Source organism: Apium graveolens, chromosome 9, assembly GCF_009905375.1.
Source record: "Apium graveolens cultivar Ventura chromosome 9, ASM990537v1, whole genome shotgun sequence".
NCBI classification, from domain to species: domain Eukaryota; kingdom Viridiplantae; phylum Streptophyta; class Magnoliopsida; order Apiales; family Apiaceae; genus Apium; species Apium graveolens.
Genome location: NC_133655.1, coordinates 13,093,966 through 13,118,995, shown reverse-complemented (window position 1 = coordinate 13,118,995; position 25,030 = coordinate 13,093,966). Strand labels below are relative to the sequence as shown.

Here is a 25,030-nt window from a genome sequence, read left to right as displayed (position 1 = left end):
TTCCAAGGAAATCCTCAAATGTTCCTTATGATCTTCTTCCGTTTTGGAGTAAATCAGTATATCGTCAATAAACACAATAATGAACTTATCCAAATATTACTTGAACACTCTGTTCATAAGATCCATAAATGCGGCTGGCGCATTTGTCAATCCAAACGCCATTACCAAAAACTCATAGTGTCCATATCTCGTTCAGAACGCTGTCTTGGGTATATCTTCCGCTTTAATTTTTAATTGATGATACCCAAATCTTAAATTAATCTTGGAGAAACACGGAGCTCCTTTTAACTGGTCAAACAAGTCATCAATCCGCGGTAGAGGGTACTTATTCTTAATCGTCAATTTATTCAGTTCGCGGTAATCAATGCACAACCTCATACTTCCATCCTTTTTCTTTACAAACAACACCGGTGTGCCCCACGGGGATACACTCGGTCGAATTACTCCTTTGTCCAACAATTCTTGTAACTGAGCTGCCAATTCCTTCATTTCAACTGGCGTCATGCGATAGGGAGCTTTCGACACTGGTTCCGTTCTAGGAGCCAAATTAATCGTAAACTCGATCTCTCTGTCTGGAGGTAGTCCAGGCAATTCATCAGGAAACACATCCGGAAAATCTCTTACTATCGGAATATCCTCGATCCTTAAAGATTCCTTCTCCACATCCATGACATGAGCCAAATAAACTTCGCATCCTTGACGTATTAATCTTCTCGCTTCAATAGCCGTTAGGAATTTCTTCTCTTTCCTCTTTCCTTTGAATATCACCTCTTCTTCATCCTTGGTTCTTAACTTCACCTTTTTACTTTTACATTCTATTTGCGCTTCATGGTTTGACAACCAATCCATTCCTAGTATAACCTCAAATTCTCCTAACTTAAAGGGAATTAAGTCAGCAGAAAAGTGCCGACCTTCTATAGTCAAATCACAATCGGGACGAATCTTATTAACAATAACTTTCTCTTGATTTGCTACCTCTATAATCAAATTAGGTTCCAGAGGGTACGCAACACAATTTAACTTATCAAGAATACTTTCAGAGATAAAAGATCTAGTTGCTCCAGAATCCATCAATACTTTTACTTCTATTGAGTTAATAACAAGCATACGTGCTACCACGTCCACATCTTGCACCGCATCTTTCATCGTCATGTTAAAGGTTCTAGCTCTGGGTTGAGATGATGGTGCTGGGAGAGACGGCGGTCCAGCAATCCTAAGAACATTAGCCTCCTGAACAGGCTCCTTGCAATTCCTGGCCATATGGCCCACTTTACCACACTTGAAACAAGCCAAATCAGGCTTCCTCGCTCCACTTGGGCGTTCTGAAGAGTAATGCCCCTTCTGGCTGCACTTAAAACACGTCACATCCAACTTATTACACCTTCACAGGTGTCTATTTCCATAATTCTTGCATTCTTGAATCTGGGGCCTACTATCCTTCCCTGGTTGTCCTTCTTTATGGAAACGGTTCTTCTGAGCTCCGTTACCGGGTTTAAATTTTTGAAATTTTTGGTTCTGACCTCCACCATTCTTGCCAAACTTCCCTCTAAACTTTGAACTTTCTTTCTCTTGCTCTGAGCTTTCAAATTTCCTATTTCTTCCTTCATTTTCTCTCCTTGCAGCTTCACGCTCACCTTCCACTATCATTGCCTTTTGAACCAAGGCAGCATAATTCTTGATCTCTAACAATGCTACTTGACTCCTAATCCACGGCTTAAGTCCCTGTTGGAACCTCTTAGCCTTCTTTGCTTCGGTATTCACATACTTAGGTACGAATCTAGACAACTCCGAGAATTTCACTTCATATTCCGCTACTGACATATCATCTTGTCTAAGGTCCAGAAATTTCATTTCCAACTGATCTTGCATATAGCTCGACAAATACTTCTCCAGAAATATTTTAGTGAACTTCTCCCATGTTAAGTCCTTGCCTTCCAACAACGCCTTCGAAGACTCCCACCAGAAACTTGCTTCATCTTTCAGGTAATAACTTGCATACTGGGCTTTCTTGTCGTCCTTAACTTCTGCTAACTCAAAAGCTTTTTCCATTTCTCTCAATCATGACTGAGCTTTAATCGGGTCTGGCCAACCTAAGAACTCTGGGGGATGAACAGATTGAAAGTGTTTGAAATTTCCAACTTTAGGGCCACAGGTTGTTGCAAAAGCTGAACAGGTCTGCTCATCATGGTGGTTTCTGAGTTTACTTTTGGGTCTTGGATGGGAATTTCTTCTTCTTAGTGATCTGGTGAGTTGGCCATTTCTTACAAACCTGATTGAGCAATTATTTAGCAATATGATGGCATGACATATATAACAATAGTTTCTATAAAATCTCTTTTGTGGGTTTTTAAGTTTTACCCAATTTACACATGCAATCGTATTACTACATAATTCTCATATCAGTGTTGTTTTACCATGGCACAGAATAGGGTTTTACGATCTTTAAACATGGTTATACGAAAATATGGTTGTATAGAAACATGATATGTAGAACAATTTATGAGATATTTAGGGTGCGCAATGGAAACAGGATAATGGATTTATTTAAACAAAGGGTACATAAAGAAAAGTCTGGCTATCACAAGTTCGGAAATAAAGTACAATAATATAGCAGGGTTAAATAGAGGAAAAACTGGAAAATATCCCCCTATCTACCCCTAACTTCTAACAGCTACTGCGACAACATAGTTCTGAAATACAACAAGATAAATGAAAAAGGGATCCCGACATCTGACCAAGTATCCCAAATCCTGCTGGCGCTGAAAAAAACAACGATCTACGGGCTCAACCAACAATCCCGTCTAATCATCCATAATCTCTCTCAACACAACCAACATCCAGCGAATGATCTTATGCAGCCTCCGGGCCTCAGCATCAGCATCACTAGTGGATGGTCCCTCATCCAATCTCCTCCTGGCAACCTGCTCCATCAACTGAATCCTAGCTCTCCACTACTCATCCATAACTGAAGCACTCTGCCTAGACTCTCTGGCTAGCCTATCCACCAAAGCTCCCAACTCAGGAATGCATGAGTAAACAAAGTCTTGATCCTGGGCTAACTTGCCACCAACACTGACATGTACAGTCTTAGGCATCTCAGATTATAGCTCAGGGGCAGGGATCTCTGAATCTGGCCTCAAAGGTGAAATCTGCATAGGGATCTCACTACTCTCAGAAGGGTCCTCCTCTGGGTCTGAACTAACATACACACGCTCCTCTGGGGAGGGTGGAATGGGGTCCACTGGGGTATCAGTCAAACTAATCTCTGAGTCTGAGTCACTACCACTACTAGGATCCTGAGAGAAAACACAAAACAACAACCAAGAAACAATGTTAGGGTTAAATATAGCTTCCAGCTAACTCACGCCCTAACTCTAGTTTCCACTGCACTAATAAATACTTTCCTTAGACTATACCTAATAGTCTAATCAACTCTATATGGGTCGAACTCTCTCGCGATATACATATACCCAAAATACCACCTTTTATTATTCCTAACTTGTCTCAGGGACTAGATCCTGTAGCTCTGATACCAACTTGTGATGCCCTCAATCTCGGGGTTAGGAAATGAGGACTCACACACCTTTAATCTAATAATTGAATAAACATAAACCCCGATTAACTACTAACAGGATCAACATGATAAAGTATGAGACAAGATTACAGCTACCAATCATAAAATATAACTTACAACCCCAAAATATTATTAAATAAACAATATCGATTCCGGCTGGGAACCGACAGATAACCCATGGTATCTTTACAAATTTCCTTCTAGGCACGTGCTCACTCAAAAATATCACTACCTGCTCTGGCAACCGGAAGCCCTCAAAACGATAGGGACCACCAGGTACGGTCTTACGAGCAGTGCGCCTAAGCCTGACCATCTTCTTGCTTAACTGCCATGGTTAGATTAAAACAAAACATATGAGTATAAAACTCAGCAAGTAACTATAAAGCAGTTCTACGATATCAATACACAATATACTTTACCAAACTCAGGGCATTCTACTTTATTTGTTCTAGGTGGCAGATTTCCAGCTTTTGGGTTAATGAAAGGTTTTGAAGGAACAATATGGGGCTTTTAAGGAACAAGGCTCAGCGTAGGACGAAAGCCGACATTCATCACAAATCATTAAAGGATCAGAATAGATCTTTCAGAAAGAGGAAAGCAACAGTATTTCATTATATGGAATCAATCATATGATCAACAAATTAAAAAATCAGGGTTCTCAAGCTTTAAGCTACACATTAACATAATCAACTCTTTTCAAAACAATATAAACCATTTTCATTTTCAAGAATCAATTTACTGAACAGAAAGTTTCAGTTCTCTTTTAAATAACCAATTAGAACCCTTGATTGGATCACTTTATCTTTCCATTTCATTATAATACGGGTGATCAGCCCGTACCGACCTCCATCCGGTTTTTAAGGTACCAATCGACATAATTTCAGCCTTAAGTTGGAATAGCCCCGCTAGCCTCTTACCCTGACTGGACTAGTCCCACTAGCCTCTTACGTCCCAATCCAATCCATCAGGAATTCGTTTGGAAAACCTTGAGTTGGAAAAACAAATAGGTTTTCTAAAATCCATTTTATCATTACCAAGAATATGAAATCATTCAGACTCTTCCGAGTCGAAACTCATTCTTAAGTTTAATTTTAAGAAAAACAAAGTTCAGGGAGTGATTCAAGGATAAGCAAGGAACAATTCTTAAGGATTATGTTTAAAGGATAACAAGGTACTTAAGTTAGAATGATCAACATCTGTTTAGGGATCAATAGGGTGATCAGGAAATAAGGTATCATTAAATAGGGTTCGCAAGGATAATTATAGGGTTCAATACAATTCATGGCTTAATAAATAACTTGAACAGAAAGAACAGGCTACAGAAGGGTTGAATCAGTAAGCTTATCAATAACAGTTTATCAAGATCAAAGGCAGGGTATCTCAAATTAATATCAGGGTTTCACTAATTAAACAGTTCAATACTCTACATGGTATGAACAACATTCTCTTTATAATCATTTACACAAGTAATCAGAGTTACTTGCCTGAATATGCTTTCCTGAAGGTTGAACTACTGCCACCTAGTATACCCTTTCCTTTCCTAGCCTGAATGCCCTCACGCTCCGAATCTACAATAAAAACCAAAATCTTAATCAGTTCTCAACTCTCGTTCCCGGAACGATCACTCAATACGATAACTCGATTATATCCTTGACCCGAGTATACGAATACAGCTTATACACATAAGCACATAACACATCATACGAAATATAACTTTACTCTTAACCACAATCACAATCACAATCAAACCAAAACATGCATTCACAATTCCTCTTTTAAATCAACATACAATCTTATTACTTTCTAGTTAAACCTTAATTATACCAAAATCAAGTCACAAAATCAATTCTCTTTTTTTTATTAGCACAAGGTCGAACCAAAACCTTCACCATGCATTCCCAAATTTTGCATCCAATCAAACATACAAGTCCAATTATCATAGAATCATTGTTATCAATTAACATACTTAAATCACAAAAGAACATAACCCTTTTTGGTACATGTAAACATTAAGTAATTTTATCATTCAAACTTCGCTAATTTCCAAGAATGAACATCAACAAGTCATGATCATTACTAAAATTCATTTTTGATCTTTTAAAACCAAGATCCCATTCGGGTTTTTCAAAAATACAACACATGCAAATGATTTTCTTAATCCTTAAATCACAAATCAACCCATAATCAAAATCAAATCAACAACTCATTCCTATTAAGCAATTATCAACTTAACTTTAAAAATCAAAACCTTTTTTTTGGAATTTAAAGAATCCAAGCATGCAAACACCAAAATCAAGTTTTGTGGTATTAGAGTTCAGTTTTTAACATCACAACTCACCACCGCTTCACCAGAGTTCATCACCGGTGGCGGTGGTTTCTCGGTGGTGCCCCATTTCGGGGTTTCCAACCTTGAAACCTCCGATTTATGCACACACAAGGCACATGCAAGACTCATTTAGCTTTGAAATCATTTTTCAATCATAAAATCACCTCCTTCAGCATATATTAGATCATATATACATACGTACACACGCATCAAGCATGAACACACACACACACACACACATCGAGCTTGCATGCAAGAAGATATTCACACATGCATACTCCAATAACTACTTATATGTGTTTAACAAGAGATTTTGAGAAGGATTGGTGATAGTTATCAAAGAAACAAGTAGTATACCAAGAGAGCAAAAGAAGAGCCGAGAGAGAGTGAGAAAGAAAGAGAGAAGAGAGAATGGGGTGCTCGGGAAAAAGAAAAGAAAAGGGGGGGAGGATGAGTTTATACACAATCAAGGACAAAGGCAATTTAGTACATTACTAATTCCCTTTTATAAATTGATTTTCCTCTCTCTTTTTACTCCCATAGATTATTGGTGGAAAAATAAATACTTCTCTCTCAGAAAGTTGGAAATTATAGCGATTGATGATTTTAAAACGTAGATCTCGAAATTAGTTTTTCAACCATTACTCATAATAGATTTTTGAGCGAACGGTTGATTTTATATGATTTTCGCAAGTTCGTGCTTATAATAACACTTTATCACATAAAAATCAATTTAAAATGCAACGATCACCAAATAAATCCGTCCATCATTTTTAGAAAGTCTACATGATTATTACGAGGATAACAGAACAAATCTCATGCAGTTATCTTACTCAGATGATTTTATAAAAATGCGCGAAGGTTAAATAAACCTTTATTTAAATCAAACAATTCCTTTGAATTCATAAAAATGTCACAGAGCACATAGTCATGCACACAGACAAGCAATCACATTTTATATTCTTTAACTCCTTATTAGGACGGGTTCCATTCTACCTGACGGCCCGACAACACAGCTTAACTCCTAAGCTGACTATTTAATTGGAACGTTTTTATTTACGCTCCTATATTCTAATATACAGCCAAGACAATTAATCAACACTTAATCACATGATTATAATCACATCACATAGAACATACTTTATTGACTTAATTACGTCGCAAAATTCTCAGTCGTCACAACAATGACACGTTTCTGCAAGGGTTAGTAATGAAATTTGCAGGCAGAGTACAAGTTCTGGAAGCTAAGTTGGTTAGAATCATTGAAGCTCTAAAATGGTGCTCTGAATTTGGTGGACAAACTATTTGTGTTGAGAGCGACTCTCTCCTCAGCGTGCAGGCTATCAAAGGAGGGGTGCGGAATCGTTTGGAGGAAGGAGCTATTATAGAACATTGCCGTTTTCTCCTGGGTAGACAAGCTTTGATCTCGTTGGGTTTTTCTAAGAAACAAGCAAACAAGGTTGCTCATTTGTTAGCTAGGCACCCCTGTACGTGAAACAGTTTCATTGATTTTTCGTCTCCTCCGCATTCTGGGTTGGAGACTCTAATGTCGGATATTTGATTTTAATGAAAGTTTCTTTTATTCAAAAAAAAAACTCCCTCTTACATACTCTATTCCGCATATCTCGAATACCTTTTCGCCGATTAAGGCCTTTTCGTTTTTCTATCCTCTATTTTATTTTTCAAATGTTTCGATGAACTTCTTTTTTGGTGAGATTTAATTTTTTTTGATGACATCTTATTGATAACTTGTTATTAAGATTATTAATTTTTTTATCCATCTATTTCGGTGTTAGTATGTTTTATTTAAAATATTTGCGTGTTTTGATGTGGCTTTGTTGGAAAAGATTTATATTATGTTTTTGGGAGATATGGAAGTGTTGAATCAAAACTGGAACGATAATAAATATGAAAATAGTTTACTTTTTAGAACAAAGTATTGTTTATAATTTTGGGAACTTTTCACCCAATTTAAGTTGATACAATTAAAAAATAATGAATATTGGCCATCGATGTCATTTATGTAAATTTCAATTATGATACTACTAGTTCGAAGGATGTTGTATATTGGAGTGCTTATAATGCTATTATAATTTTTTTTATTCAAAAAGTTTTATTCTATATGGCAAATGATCTCAAAAAAGGCGAATGTTTGTTTAATTTATTTGTTTTTTATTAATCATATTGTATTATCAGTCCGTAAATTTGTTTCGGCTGTTTTTCAACATTTTAATAAATGAATTAATTTTTGTTTGTAAAGTAAATACTTTGGAAAATTTTGAATTATATCTTCTCTCGGACCAAAAAAATAATTTTTTCAGATTAAAAATAAAATATATTTATATTATTATATTAAAAAAGAAATATTAAAAGTTTGGCTGTTGGTCCTTGGTCACTCAATCTAGAACCGTCATATTAAATTGATGAGTACCCTTAGATATAATTTTAAAAATTATTATTGAAGTGATATAAGATCGAATCCTATAAATAACATATTATTAAAATTATGATTTATAATATATAATGATAAAAACGACTATGGGGTTATATACTAGTATAATTTAAACTTAATTTTGAAAATAATATAATTCCAAACTAAAATGGAGTGGGTCGGATATGGTCAACAATCTAACTGGTCTTGAACTTAGCCCAATTAACTAACCCAATCACCAAAGCCCAAACACAGCTGACACACCACAAATAACACTGCAATTTCCCTGTACATAAATGAAAGCATCGTCTAGCCACTTTTACAAGCCCTTGTTTTTGAGATAGTCGTCTCCGATCAATTCCAAATGGCTTTCGCTTCTCGACTCCTCTCCAGATCTACTCGACAGGTCTCTCTCTCTCTCTCCCCCTCCCTCCCCCCATCTCTCTCTCCCCCTCTCTCTCCCCATCTCTCTCTGTCATTTCTGTTAATTTTTCAATTGTTATGCTATATAATCTGTGTATTCAATTTTTATGTTTAATTTATATCTAGTTTTATGAAATAATAATTTGTGTATGTGCTTATTGTTTGTGATTTATATCAAAGGTTCACATTCAAACACTGGTGGTTAATAAAATCGAGTACACATTGTAGATCTTACCCAGGGTCGTATGGTTTTGGATTTAATTTTATTTACGAGATGTGAATTTTCAATTAGTAATTGACAACTCGGCTACGAGATGATATAATTTTGAAATGAAGATGTCGAAGATGTTATTTACTTTATGGTATTAAGAGCAAATGGTGAGCTTGCTTTGTAGTGGCTATTGTGCGAAGTGCTTTATAGGAGAGAGCTAACAGGTTAAATAGTCTAATATTTACCACGTATAACTTCATACGGTATTATTTTATAGAGATGGCATTATTTGTGATTCGTGATGTAGCTTTATTGTGTGAGGTTAAGTAAATTATTAGAATAATTCTAGATTTATGGTGTATAATAAAAGAAATTTAAATTGCTTCCTTGTGGAACTAAAATTGTCAGGGGTGTTTTGTAATAATTTTATGTATCTGCTATAAATGTAGGGCTATGGTAGTTTAAGCGTGATTTTGAAGCCGGCACTATGCTTTTTAATACATATGCTCTTTAGCATGTTTGTGTGTAATAGTTTTTTCTTAATTAGTAGTTACTAGAGGGTGATCATTTCATACAAAATTATGATTTTTCAGGTTTACACTGGCCCTGCTATCCTTCAATCAGAGCATGCAGCTCCAGTTCGGCTATTTGCCACTGCTCCCCCTGCCACAGAAGGCAATGCTCCTCCTCCCAAACTAAAGGGAGATGGTGAGTAATATATATAAGATCGTTTCTGCTGAAAGTGGCTTTGTTATTAAATGAAACATACGGCGATTTCCTTGTCCAGACAAAGTTGACACGCGCAGCAGTTTGATGCATGATTCGACTAAGATTTCTAGACTGCCTTTTGATTTGTTAATTCGGCACTAAACTGAAGTTTCAATCAATTGACTAAGAATATATGAATATTTTAAGAGAATTCAAACAAAGAAGACAAATATGACTTCTGATATTATACCAATGAAAAGGGTTAACGTAATTGTGGGTCTGGAGTATCGATATATTAATTTAGCTCTTTGTTGTTTGTTGAGATCATGTACAATTGTTCAGCATTTTTTACCTTGTCTTGTTGTCTATGAAGAGATGATGTATATATATTTTTTAATGAGTTTTAATAGTTTAATTAAAGCTTTAAATACAATTTAATTCTTAAATATATTCCATATGTGTTCCTTTATATTGCTCGTTTGACCGACTGCATGCTATTTATTTGTGATTTGAGCATGTAGATTCCTGTCATGGTTTACTTGTGTTTTAGAGATTTTTTTTGTATGTTTTTGGTATTTTCTGGTTTATAAGTGCATAAATGTAAGTAAAACAGCTAGAAATAGAGATTATAGAACAGATCAGAGAGAATCAGAGAGAAATTAGAAGAGAAACAGAGAGATTGAGATCAGAATTGAGAGAGAGACAGAGTTTAGAGAGGGAATTGAGGTAGAAACCCTAGAGAGAGAAAGCAATTATAGAGAGAGAAAGAGATTGGTGGAAATAGATTCCTTTTCATATATTCCACATAGTCCTAGTCACAGCATACAAGTCCTTATATAGGCTCTCCTAACAGAAATACACAGAAAAATAGGAAAAGGCATACTTGACCTTACTCGACTATTCTTAGCTATATTCCCTTTAACACCTAATAGTAATATTGCTACTGTCAGTCATGAAAACCCCCCCCCTTGAGATTGAAACCATGTCCTCAGGGTTCCGTGCAGAAGAAGGCTCAGCCACAGCTGTGTCTTCATGCATTCTGGATAAAGCATCAGCAACAATGTTGTCTTTGCCCTGTCTGTTGATAATAGTATAATTGTATCCCAGCAATTTACTAATCCACTTCTGCTGCAACAGATTGCTTAGCTTCTGTTCTGCCAAGAACTTGAGAGCCCAATGATCTGTCTTAATAAAGAAATGTTTATCCATAAGGTAAGGAGACCATTTCTTCACAGCTGCTACAACTGCCATCAATTCTTTTTCATAGGTTGACATAGCCTGGCCCCTAACCCCTAAAGCCTTACTAAAGTAAGCCAGTGGTTGTCCCTCCTGATTCAACACAGCTCCAATTCCATTATTACAGGCATCTGACTCCACTGTAAATTCCTTTGTAAAATCTGGCAATCTCAATGCAGGGGTATTAGTCATGGCCTGCTTAAGAGTCTGGAAAGTTGTTGTGGCTTCCTCAGTCTGAAACTATACTTTTGTAGCAGATTTGTTAAAGGTTTAGCTATGATGCCATAACCTTTTACAAATTTCCTGTAATAACCACTTAAACCCAGAAAACCCCTTAAAGCTTTCAAATCTTTAGGAACAGGCCATGCTAGCATGTCAGTAACCTTTGACTGATCCACAGCAACCCCCTCTCTGCTGATGATATGGCCTAAGTAAGCTACATGAGTAGTCATAAACTCACATTTGGTTTGCTTAGCAAACAGCTGGTGCTTCCTCATAAGACTGAACACCTGTTGTAGATGCTGCAAGTGATCTTCAGTTGTTTTAGAGTAAACCAGAATATCATCAAAGAAGACCAAAGTAAACTTCCTTAAATGGGTCCTAAACACATCATTCATTAAATTCTGAAAGGTTGTTGGGGCATCAGTGAGGCCAAATGACATCATAGTGAACTCATAATGCTCCAGATGAGTCCTAAAGGCTGTTTTTTCCACATCTCCCTCCTTCATTCTGACTTGATGGTAACCAGCCCTTAAGTCCAACTTGATAAAGAATTGAGCTCCATGAAGTTCATCTAATAATTCTTCAATCAAGGGAATTGGAAATCTATTCTTGATAGTGATAGAGTTAAGCTTCCTGTAATCTATGGAAAATCGCCAAGTTCCATCTTTTTTTCTTACCAACAATATAGGAGATGCAAAAGGAGAGTTACTGGGCCTTATAACACCAGATTCCAACATCTCAGCCACAAGTTTCTCAATCTCATTTTTTTGGTCAAATGAGTTCCTATAGGGTCTCATAGAAAATGGTTGTGACCCTTCCTTTAGCTCAATAGAATGTTCAATATCCCTCTGAGGAGGTAGCCCTTCTGGGGTTTTGAATATATCAGCATAGTGTTCCAGTAACTCTTGAAGTTCCCTTGAATATCCCGTATTTGAGTCTTCTTCTATTGGTTGATGATTTAGCATCATTCCTTCAGGTTTCTCCACCACATCTAACAGGAACATTAGGCCATTTTCTTGTCTTTGACAACTGCTGAAAAATTGGTTTGCAGTCATCTGTTGTAGTCTCGGTTTCTCTGGCTTTGAGTTTTCTGTTAAGAGTTATCATTTTACCTTGATTTCTAAACTGCATCTGCAAGTTCTTAAAATCAAAGGTAACTGGCCCTAGAGTTCCCATCCAGTCTACCCCAAGCACCAAGTCATAACTTCCTATGGGTAGTGCTAGTGTCTTTACATCAGTTTGGAATTGATGCCCTGCAATCTGCCATGCAAAATTCTTGCAATCATACTGACTAGTCAAGTAATTGCCATTAGCCACTAAAACCTTCATTGGAGCAGTCTTTACTAACTCACATTTCAGTTGCTTGGCAGTGTTTTCATCAATGAAGCTATGAGTACTTCCCCCATTCACCAATATAGAAAACTGTTTCTTTCCCTCGAGTCCAGTCAAAGTAATTGTTTGGTTACCTTGCACTCCTTCAGTGGCATAAACTGAGACAACCATTTCTTGAGAACCCTCCTCAGTTCTCTAAATTCAAAGTCTCTGCATTCTGCTTTTCATAAATCATTTTCAGATTGAAACTCTTACCAGCCTTCTTTTGAACTTCTAAAACCATAGCTTTTCCTTTATCAACATTAGATGACCCATTGTTACCAGCCTTCTGATCTGGTTTCCTTGATTGTTCACAGCATCTAGCCTTCTTATAAGCCTGATCAACAGATTCAGGTGCTAATAGCTGAACTACTAATTGAATTTCTTTTTAAAGACCACAAATAAAGCACTCTGTAAAGTAATCTTCTGACAGTGATGGCACCTTCTCTTTAAGTTGTTCCATAAATCCTTCAAATTTATTATAGTACTGTTCCACTGATCCTTCCTGTCTAAGTTGTTTGAATTTCTCAAACAAGAGCACATGTTCCTTTACACTAAACCTAGCCACCAAACTTCTAGTGAAGTGACTCCATTCAGTATAAGGATTTTCCAATATATACAACTGATACCAACTTTTAGCATATCCTTCCAAATGCATACCAGCAATAGCAACCTTCTTTCCTTCACCCACTCCATATATCTCAAAATACTGATTACAATCATGAAACCAATCCTCTACAGCCTTATTCTGCTCAAACCTAGGAAATTGCAATTTAAGATGCTGTAAACTCTTAGTTTGCCCAAATGGTTTCAGTTCCTTTCTCCCTAGATTTTTTCTTTTTATTAGAACCAAATGGATTAACAAATCCTTCCTGTAGAAATTTCACCATCATCTCCTTAGCTATCTTAATTGTAGCCTCCAACTTATCTATCTTTCTAGTTTCTATTAAGTTCCTCTTCATCAGTTAAGGCTTGATGTTGATTCAACACCTCCATTACTAATATATCTACTCAACACAAATTCCACACACAATACTTCAATCCAAAACTGTGGCCCTAACTTCAGTCTTCAGTACACAGTATCAATCAAAACACAGGAACAGAGTTTTTAACCTAATAATTCTGTAATATCTTCAATATCAATCACAACTGATACTAACTAGATCTAATCTCACAGCAATAAGCAAAATCAACAGAAATTGACACTGATCTCAACAACTTAAAAACAGATCTGTAACTAGAGATTGAAATACACCTGGAGTGAGTGCAAAATTCAAGATCTGAACTTTGAGCTGCGATTACTGAGTACCTAGGCTCGATCTGCTCGGAATTGAGTGCTCAACATGTTTGAAGCGGTGGCTGATCTAGATTTAGAGCTCTGATACCAATTTGTCATGGTTTACTTGTGTTTTTAGAGGGTTTTTTTGTATGTTTTTGGTATTTTCTGGTTTATAAGTGCAGAAATGTAAGTAAAACAGCTAGAAATAGAGATTATAGAACAGATCAGAGAGAATCAGAGAAAAATTAGAAGAGAAACAGAGAGATTGAGATCAGAATTGAGAGAGAGACAGAGTTTAGAGAGGGAATTGAGGTAAAAACCCTAGAGAGAGAAAGCAATTATAGAGAGAGAAAGAGATTGGTGGAAATAGATTCCTTTTCATATATTCCACATAGTCCTAATTACAACATACAAGTCCTTATATAGGCTCTCCTAACAGAATTACACAGAAAAATAGGAAAAGACATACTTGCCCTTACTTGACTATTCTTAGCTATATTCCCTTTAACACCTAATAGTAATATTACTACTGTCGGTCGACAATTCCGTACCTATCTGAATAAAAAATTATATTTTTAGCGGAGAACAGAAATGAAATGAATATTTGATGATGTATTTTCAATTGTATTAGAATCCCATAACCCGAATGTACTTGTGTGTCGTGGAGTTAGGTAATTAATATTGTAATATAGCTCGCCTTCACTTTTTATGTTAGGCATTACCTTTTCAATAGTTTTCCCTCCCAAACTTTAATTGTTATTTGTGATAAAGACATTTAAATCTGTTGTTATAATTCTAATTAACCTAGCATAGTCTTAATTAAAAGTTATAGTTAGTAATTGGGTGTTACTATAAGAATTTTGTATTTTGTATATGTATCTATATATATGGACTTGCTTAACAATGATATTTCCCATGTTGCTTAAAGTGTAATAATGCTTCATGAGAATAATGTGCTCAAGATTACCTGTCCATGGAAATGTGTTATCTTGTTATCTTTCAGTACATTATATGTCGATAATTGAAGTTTATATATTTGAAAACACATTATTTACCCTTATATGTGCAGAGATGCTCAAAAACATTTTTCTTGATGTTAAAAAGAAATACGAGACAGCCATGGGGATACTTCGCACAGAGAAGATCACCCTAGATCCCGAGGACCCTGCTGCTGTGTCTCATTATGCAAAAGTCATGAAGACTATAAGAGAAAAGTGAGACTTCATTTCTTTAGTTAGCTTAACATCTCTTCCTCAAAATTTATGCTGAAATCTTATTAACGAAGTTATATGTTTGAGAATGATAAGAAAATAATGGACAAGTATGTGTGTGTTTGCGCGCGCATGTGCGTATGCGGACTCATTAAATGTACCAATTACTTCTACACTATTTAAAGTAAGATCCTGTGGTATGGTACTCCCTGCTAATAGTTTGAATTCTGCTCAACTTTAATAATGTATGGTGATGCTTTGTGTAGCATTATCTATTTGGCCGAGATACTTTAATCTGTCTTATGTTTTCTATCTGCAGAGCACAGTTGTTTTCAGAGTCTGAGAGAATTAAGTACACCATTCAGTCACGAACAAAAGATATTGAAGATGCTCGTACACATATGTTGGCATTGAAGGAGATAAGAATCAAGTACGTAATAACATTAATTTTTAATGTTTTTAGTCTTGTGAAGTTTTCACTGTAGTATATGGCAGTTTTTTATTGTTTATGCTTAAAAATATAAAGGCAGCCTGACTTTCATATTTATCTCTGCAATTTTAATTTCGCAATTATCTACATAAATTCTTTAAAGTGCGGACATGCAAATCGCGTTTAAAATGTCACTGTAGTATATGGCAGTTCTTTATTGTTTATGCTTAAAAATATACGGGCAGGCTGACTTTCATATTTATTTCTCCAATTTTAATTTCGCAATTATCTGTATAAAGTCTTTACAGTGCATACATGCAAATCGTGTTTAAAATGTCACCTTTATTGAAAAGAATCTTCTTGCTAAGAAGATGTTAGTTGTTATTCATCAATATGCAGGGTGATATCTGGTAAAGATTTATACTTTTACAGTAACTTGAATATACAACTTGCATGTTATATGTGTTTAGCACAACATGGAAACAGGATGTTCTTGACTTCTTGTACGTTGTTTCTCATTTTTGGATACAAGACATTATATTAAGTGAGAAGCTTTTAACTATTATATTCTAATATTATTTAATTTTCCATATCCATCAAGGTGTAAAAATATTTATTTAATTGATCAGCTTGTACATACTTATGAATTCGTTGTATTGATATTCAAAATAGCTGTATGTATGGATTTAGATGTTAGTAATTCAAAAAAGGCAAGAGTCAGAGAAATATTCAATAGACACTTTTGATCATGTCTTTATAAGTACGTCAACTAATGACAAGGACCCTGAGAAGCTCAGGTAGTCATAATCTAATAATTGTTCAGACTATTCGAGAATAGTTGTTACTTAAAATTAGATCAATTGTATCTACTTCAAATTACTTACACCTGTTGACTGTTTACACTTGTGCTAAATTTAGAGCGTGGACAAAGTATTGCAAATTGGTTGAGAAAGTTATAGTATGAACTACCCAACTATAAACCATTTTGACTGTATACAAGAATGATAGTCTATATCCTTCAAAAAAAGTATGATAGTCTATATAGTGAAGTTAAATATGTCCTCCGTCGCTATCTATTTTAGACTTTTAAACACTTAATAAATCGTAGAACTGACATTCTTTTTGTGCAGCGTCATAGTAGGTTATATATACCAAGTTACCAACGACCCACATTATCATATGCGATTAGTTCTTATGTATGGGGCGCTGGTAATCATTTTATTTCAATACTAACTAAACCTGGAAAATAGTATAATTGTATATATAACTTTGCCATCTCCATCTGAAAAACCGTCTGTGGCACTGCGATGCCAACAACCTAACAACTGTGGTACCTACTCATCTATTAATTTCCAATAGTAATTAGATCATTTAATTTAACGGAAATTTAAAAATTAACCAAGAAACAAAAGGCTATTTTAGTCTCGCCGAAAATTTTATCAATTTATTCTCGCGAAGCCTTTTGTTTTCTTAGTCATATTTCATGTCCAAAATAAGACAATCACCATTTAGTCTTCCTCATTTAGTTGAAAGTAAATTTAACCAAGACAGTTGATTGGCTGTTTAGTAGTTTTATACTATGTTTGGTCTGTTATCTGTTATACAATCGTAATTTTCACTTTAGTATTATTGCCTTAAATTTCTGGTGAACGTAAATTTTCCTTATGCCATACTTGCGGCGTTTTCCCCTTCAATGACTATCTATTGAACACACCTCACATTCGCAATAAGCAATGCGATCATCATTTACCAGGTTCTCACGACTAATAATGTTCACAAGTTTTGATAGTACTTTCACTGTCTTCAGCAATAGGAGTCACCTTTTAAGAGGTATTATACCACTGCCATGCAATGCTGGCAAAGGTGTATATACTCGCATGCTCTGTACGATCTTCAATTGACTTTGAGCATTTTTGTGCATCATTGAGCATGATATCTTTTGTTTGCTCCACTCATTATACATAAATTGCTTTTTGCAGGAGAGGTCTTCCTGATGAACTTGGCGCAGAAGCTATGATGATGGATGCTGTGGAGAAAGTTGAAAAACAAATAAAAAAGCCATTGCTGAAGATTGACAAAGAAGGAATGGCTATGTTAAATGCTGAGTTTGAAAAGATCAACAAGAAGTAAGTGCACATTGTCCTGGCTATGTTATCTGATAGTAGAGGTCCATACACGCTGTTGACTCACTTTGTCCCTCAAATGCACATTTTAAACAAGATGATCAACTGACAGCAAGTAAATAAATAAGAATTCAAATTTCATGTGTATAAATAGCAATTTCAAGTTTCAACCAAGTTACCACAAATATTATATATTCTCTTGCAAACATTTAAAAAAATTGCTTAGGTAATATAAATGAACAAGTAACCAAGTTTGGTAAAGTTGGGAACCTGGACCGAAGGATGTAGCTTTGTAACAGCTTGCTTGATTAGAAAAGGGAAATCATGCATTCTAGATTTTCTTCTCATTTTCTAAAGAAATGAGAAGCTTCTTCTATCGCGGAATCACACCTAAGCACGTTGTGGGCTCAGAACTTTTTAAAAACATGCAGCAAGTTCTATGCAAATGATTTTTGTACATAATTGAACATAACTTATTGGCTTTTGTACATATGCTAAATGAGTATATTGGTTTTTAGAAAAATGGAAGTACAGTTTCATTATTTCAAGAGTGTGTTATTATTGATCACGTCATTTTAGTACCTGTTAGTGTTTAGTATAAGTTCGATTTCAAATATTTTAAAGATTAAAGTTCAAAAAAATGTCAAGGCAGAGTGATTTTATATTATACGTGGGGCAGGCGCGCTTGTAGTTTGGTGGCTCTAAGTCATTATTTTTCTATTTGACTCAAGTTAGAATTTTCATGTAAATTGATGTCCTTCGTTCATAACACGATGTTGCACACTACCATTTTTCTGATTGTTGCAAGTTCTAATTTTTCATTTTCATGCAGGCTTGGCATTAGTCACGAAAAGCTACCCAAATATGAAGAGGAGTTGGAGCTTAAAATCGCTAAAGCACAATTAGAAGAGCTGAGCAAGGATGCTCTTGAAGCTATGGAAACTCAAAAGAAAAGGTACGTGTCTTAATGTTTTAATTTATTCTTTTATTAATTTTTTTAACTGTTTTTTGTTTAAACTCAGATTTTATATTTATTTTATTCAGGGAGGAGTTCAAGGAGGAAGAAATGCCTGAGGTCAAGTCTCTGGACATCCGAAACTTCCTCTAGATATACTTTTACTGGGATAACTATTTTGTTTAAGCATAAATTTTCCAAGCAGTCTTTGCCCAGGAGTGAAGAGTTTGTCATCTCCAAGATCACATGAGAGAACTGCAATGTCAAGAATAAAAGTATGCTTGTAAGGTTCATTTGTACTTAATCGAGACAGAATATTTTTCCTTATTCTAGCAATTGATCTTATTAGCTTCCAGCTTTTGGAAAAGTTTCCTATTACCTTTCTTTCCATAAATTTAGATTCTATGCAAATGCTGTTCTTAATAATGTTTTTGCGTACTTGTAATGCAATGTTATTCTTCTAAACTCCGGATTAAACATGGTTACATTCTAGACACAAGGGAAATTGTTATTTCCTGTCAACAGTGTTTACTTCCTTGATTTTTAGACTATGTCGGCGGGGCCTTAGTTTTTAAAATATTGCTCTGCCTATAGTTGCACTGGTTGATACTATTGGAATAAAATACATCTTCTATCCTCTATAATTCAATTGGGAACATGCAGCAGAGGAAAATGTTGATTGTTAATGATGTGCAGAAAACTCAGTTTGATCAAATTGGAAATCTTGGTGATTAGTGTGATTTAGCTCGAAGTTGCATGTTTGACAAAATAAATGAAAGGCACCACTAGTATTGCTCTTTCGCTCATGGCTAATTTTGTGTTTTCTTGTGTAGCTTAGATGTTTATATCGAAACAGAGTTGAGGTTGCCAGATCATGTGAATCCTGCTTTGCCAGATTCTTGGTAATTTAGGTCTTATAAGCCATAACCGGAAGTTGGTTTAATGGTTTGATTTTGCTTCACAAGGCCTGTGTCATATCCTTACAGGAGCAATTAATGAATTCTCACGTTCGTAATATTTTTCTAAATTTTCTTTTTAAATCAGTTTACCGTTCGTAATATTCTCCTACAACTTCTACTTTCTCTTTAAATCAACTCACCTTCTTAATATTCTTCTAAATTTGTTTTTAATAACGTTCTCTACTATTCCTCGTAAAATCAACTTATTACATTATATTTTCCTAAATTTTTTCTTTTAATTTTTAACCTATAAAATATTACAAAGAAAAGTATCGATTAATAATTATCAGCATTCGTAATATTCTCCTAAAGTTTCTACAACATATTTCATTAACATTTTTGAAATCAAATTGTCGTCATAATATTTTCCTAAAATTTCTTATTTCTCTTTAAATCAATTTATCATCTTGATATTTTTCTAAATTTCTTTTTAAATGTTATTTCTCCTAAAATCAACTTAATATATTATATTTTCATAAAAAAATTCTTTTAATTTTTAGCCTATGAAATATCATAAAAGCAAGTATATCTATAAATATGCTTTATCAATATTTTATAAAATCGTTATATTATTATCTTAGGTAAAAAAGAAGGTGAGAGCGGTGAGGTGGTGCCTATAATATATATTTTGTAATTTTCTCAATTTTTTATATTTTTGAATAGAAAACATATCATGTTGATCATTGACTAATAAATAATATAATTTTATAATATTATTTTCGTGAATAATGAGATAGCGGCTCAATAAAGTAAACATGTTTAACGAGAGAATGAATTTTAAACTTCTTGATTAAATATATTTATTTATTGTTCATAATTTCATAATGAACAAGGTCAGATAAGAAATAAAAAAAGGAAAAAACAAAATATTATTTTAAAATTTCATATATATTTTTATACTCTCGGAAGCCTCCAAGTGACTAACTGTTAGCTAATCAACGCAATCTATGAAAAATAAAAGGCTCCTAGTTGTTAAAATATTAATATAAGATTTTGATGATGGTGATTTTAAAATGACTGATGGCTTAAAATACTATATGAGTTTAGGATGACCGGAGATTAATATTTTCATAATTTATTATGGCATAAAAGAGAAATTAATGTCCCAAAAATAGAAGGTCATGATCACTCATAAATAGATTTTTTGAATGAGGGTAAATGTTAAAATATTAATATAAAATTCTGAAAAAGGCAGAATCCTAGAAAGTACCTTCCTCTAAATTGATAATTTCCCGTAAATAGATTTTTGAATCAGAAAGAATACTAATATAAAATTTAAAATATATTAATACAAGATACTTTTATCTTCCTCTTATAACTCTAGTTTTTAGTTTTTAGAGTGACCTGTTCGATAACACTAGTAAACAAAAGGAAACCTTATTATACAATGTCCGCCAATTGTTGTGATTCATGACTTCGAAGGAAAAAATGGTAATGATTCATGCCATGAAATACATCTAATTCGTGCTTACATATATTTAATTATGATTATTAATAAATAAATTTATTTTTTATTTACACTATGTATAACTATATATTATGTAACAAAAATATATATAAGTTTTAATACACATGAATAAAAATAATTTAACAGAAATAAAATAAATAAAATAATGATATTTAATAAATAATCTGAGTAATTATTTTAAAATTTCGTTCCGAAATAAAACCGAGTCGAACCAATTTTTAATATTTATAACCTTGATCATTATTATTAGATATCACTAAAGCGTAAATCCGGATATTCTTATAAAATGTAAAACAAAAGTCAGCTGGACTCGGACAGAAGAGGGTCAAAATAATGCGGCTGTTTGAAATCGTGACGCTTACTCTTTTCTAGGGCTGATCATTCGGTCGGTTCGGTCCAAAATCGGACCGAACCGAATAGACCGAATAACCGAATAGTCATTTTTTCTTGGACCGAAGTTATATTATGGACCGGACCGAACCGAACCGAACCGAAATAATTCGGTTCGGTCCGGTTTTGGACCGAATAGACCGAATTTTTTTTCAAAAATAAAACTGCATTAAAATTAAATCATAAATTGTAAATTTTAAAATATAATTAAAGTAATGTGATATGTAGAGTTCTAATACTCCATAAATATAATTACAAATTAAAAATTTTGATTATAATTTTTAAGATATATGTAAAATATATATAATACAAAATTATAGTATTTATGATTTGGTTTATTCGGTCTATTCGGTCCGGACCGAAATATTTGTGAAAAGAACCGAACCGAACCGAATTTTATTTCGGTCTATTCGGTTCGGACCGAATAAACCGAATTTCTGAAAATTTTAGGACCGAACCGAACCGAATTAGCATGGTTCGGTTCGGTTCGGTTTTTCGGTTTCGGTTCGGTTTTGCTCAGCCCTACCTTTTCTGTTGTTTTGAGATTTTTCAATATCAGCTGCAAATTACAGTAATTCTAATTCAAATAATCTTTTTTATTCAAATTTGACTCACCTGGATAATTTTTAAAATAGATACTTATTGCAGTTATTTATTTATTTTCTCTACATATTGAATTGTTGATTTGGTTTTATTTGATTTAAGTAAGTAAAAAAAAGAAATGAAATTAAATTAAAAATATATTAACAACGCCATAAAAATGTGCTTAATTGTTCAGGATGTCTCACTTTTTCCGGTAGAGATGGGAGTAGGACTCCTGTAAGGTGTTAACTGTTAGGCTCAGTCAAGTTTATAAGCTAAATTTAGTGCATCTTATTATATCTACCGGTTAAATATCAAAATAATTACTCAAGTTAGGATCGTATATCACTTTTTTTACTCATCTTAGCGGAACATTATTTTGATTATAAAAATTATATAAATATGAAATAGATAATTAAAAATATGTGATGATAAAATAAATATAATATTTTGTTGAGTTCTATATATTTGTCTTTAACGCAAGTAAGATCAAATGAAATATTGTAAATTCTGGTATTTTAGATAATATATCTAGATTTTTTAATAAAAAATTTACTATTTATTTTAAAATTTACAGTTATTTTATTTAATTAAAAATAGATAGTAAATAAAAGTTTTAAAATCGTTCATAATTTTTCATTTGTTATAGTAGCGTTGAAGGAAAATGATGTATAACTTAACAAAGTATAATATTACTTTCTCGTCATATTTTTGGAGGTATATATTTGATATTTATATGACTTTAGTGATCAAAATAATATCTCATTAAAATCAGTAAATGAATTCATATATTGATTTCATTCCGATGACCATTTTAATATTTAATAGATCACTTCCTTATGTTAATTTCTTTGCAATTACGTTTTATGTGCATATAATCTTGAATTAAGATACTGTGGTGCACTTTACATTTCATGTTCTTTCAATATTGTTACTTTATAATATATGAGTTAAACTGTATTCCTTATCTATTACTCACATTATTTGTCCTACACTCACCAAAATAATTTCTCTATTTTTTCAAAATAGAAATATAATTAACTCCATAATCTCTTTATTTGTTTGGAGTTGGAATATAATTAACTCTTAACATGAGCACGGTTGGATAATTTAAGTAGTTAAGACCTTATCATTTGGTCTCTGGATTCGATCCTCGCTCGTTCCGAGAAATTATGAGAACAAATACTCTTAACCTCTCGCGATATAATAGTTACGTTGTATTTGATTGAAACAAACTTTTGCGAGAACAATAAAATTGATCTGATTTTCTAAAATATAATAATTTATTTACAAACACGAGACATAATGTACTCGGTTATTGAGATCTACCAGTTTGAGCAATTCCCATGCCCCTTCATGTGGTATGCATTCCGCCGGTTTGTCTTTCACGATAATCTCACATGTCGGTCATATAGACCTAGTAGGTTTATTACGTAACAACCGCCGCCTTCTTACCTCTCGAGACTTTCGTCGTTTCTTATTTCTTATTTTTGTTAAACACGTTTGTTAATGTACACTTTTAATTATTAATATCTTTAATTTCGTATTAGTATTAAATATAAAAATTTCATTATATGTAAATACTCACAAATACCTAAATTAATAACCATTCGCTTATTATGAATAATATCGTATGAATAATATCAGAAGTTAAAAGAGGAGAAATTTTACGGGACGGAGAGAATACTTTCTTTCAGATCTGGGCACCTTTTTACTTATTTCGCAATCAATTGACTCGAGCTTATCAAAACATGTGAGTATAATAGTTTGAGAAAAAGATTGAATTTTCAAATAATTTCGACGTAATAGAGAGATACGGAAAACGCTCAAATAGATATTGAAAAGTAGTTCGCTGTTTAGGAAAAAAATATGTTTATTCCCTACAAGAAGTTTCATACATTATATTTATTTATTTTGAAAATTAAAAATCAGTACTCTCTCGTCGTTCAGTCTTTATATTGGGGGATTCAAGCAAAGTTTTTTAAATAATTTTTTATACAAAAAAGATTTTTTTTTAAATATGGAACTATAATTTATAATAGTCTTAAAATACCGGTCACAAGAAAAAAAAGTTGTAAACAAATGAATGGGACGGGAGTAGTTGATTTTATTGAAAAAAATAAATTCGAAAAAATAATTTATGAAACTATTTTTTTTAATTTATCTTACAACCCATGAAAAGATTAAGATAACCAGTATTTTGGGACCGATAGACTATTTTAGAAAAAATATTTTAATTTCTTCTATTTTACAATATGTTTGTTCAACATTTATTATTTTTGAAAGGTCATACGACTTTATATGATTAATAAATTGTTATACAAGATAAGTCTTTATCCTCCCAATTATTTATATTGTTTGAGCACAGAGTTTAAAAATATTTAATTAGCACTGAAAAATAAGAAAAAATATAAAATATTTAATATATTTTGTTTAAAAATTGACTATAATGGAGAAATACTGGATGTTATTATTTTTTATATTACAAAATTTTATTATTTCAATTTTGTATACCTATTTTCAAAAATTGCAGTTCGCATCTACTATTTGGCCAATATTCAACTTTGTATACCTATTTTCAGAAATTTTAATTCATATTTCCGTACTTTGAAATCCTATTCAATATGCACCCATTTATCTAAATATTTGGCCTTAATTATTATCTTATATAATATATCTCATTTGTTCTATTCACGAATAGATTATATATCTTGTTGAAGGCAAGAATTTGGGTTAAAAAATTGACAAAATTTAACAAAAAAATACAACTCGAATAGGATTTCAAGAAGGGGCATGTAAATTATAATATCTGAAAATAGAATTATAAAATTGATTATTAACCAAATTTAAAAGATATAAAATACAATTTGGTCGAGAAAAGTAAATCTTAAAGAAACGGATGGGAGACGGGAGTGATTTCCAAATTGACCTGATCCCCCCATGTATAATTTGACATTGACCCTGATCCCATCATCATACACATCATAATTACAGATATAATAGCTCTATAAACTGTACCAAAAGTTCAGATATTGGTTGGTGACCCAGGTTAAAAATGACCCGCATTTTAAAACAGGTATTAAATCCCTATATTAAATTATTTCAGCGGTTTCTTTGATTCTTCTTATATT

At 33.3% G+C, this 25,030-nt stretch overlaps 1 protein-coding gene across 1 annotated transcript; it reads left to right on the top strand.

The window, feature by feature from the left end:
• The first annotated feature begins 8,591 nt into the window (after window positions 1–8,591).
• LOC141683817 (putative ATP synthase 24 kDa subunit, mitochondrial) lies at window positions 8,592–18,992 on the top strand. The gene is made up of 7 exons (XM_074488582.1): window positions 8,592–8,737; window positions 9,559–9,673; window positions 14,851–14,995; window positions 15,312–15,422; window positions 17,402–17,548; window positions 18,378–18,500; window positions 18,590–18,992. Exons 1-7 carry the CDS (start codon window positions 8,696–8,698, stop codon window positions 18,651–18,653), a joined length of 747 nt encoding a protein of 248 aa, XP_074344683.1. The 5' UTR covers window positions 8,592–8,695; the 3' UTR covers window positions 18,654–18,992.
• Window positions 18,993–25,030: the final 6,038 nt, after the last annotated feature.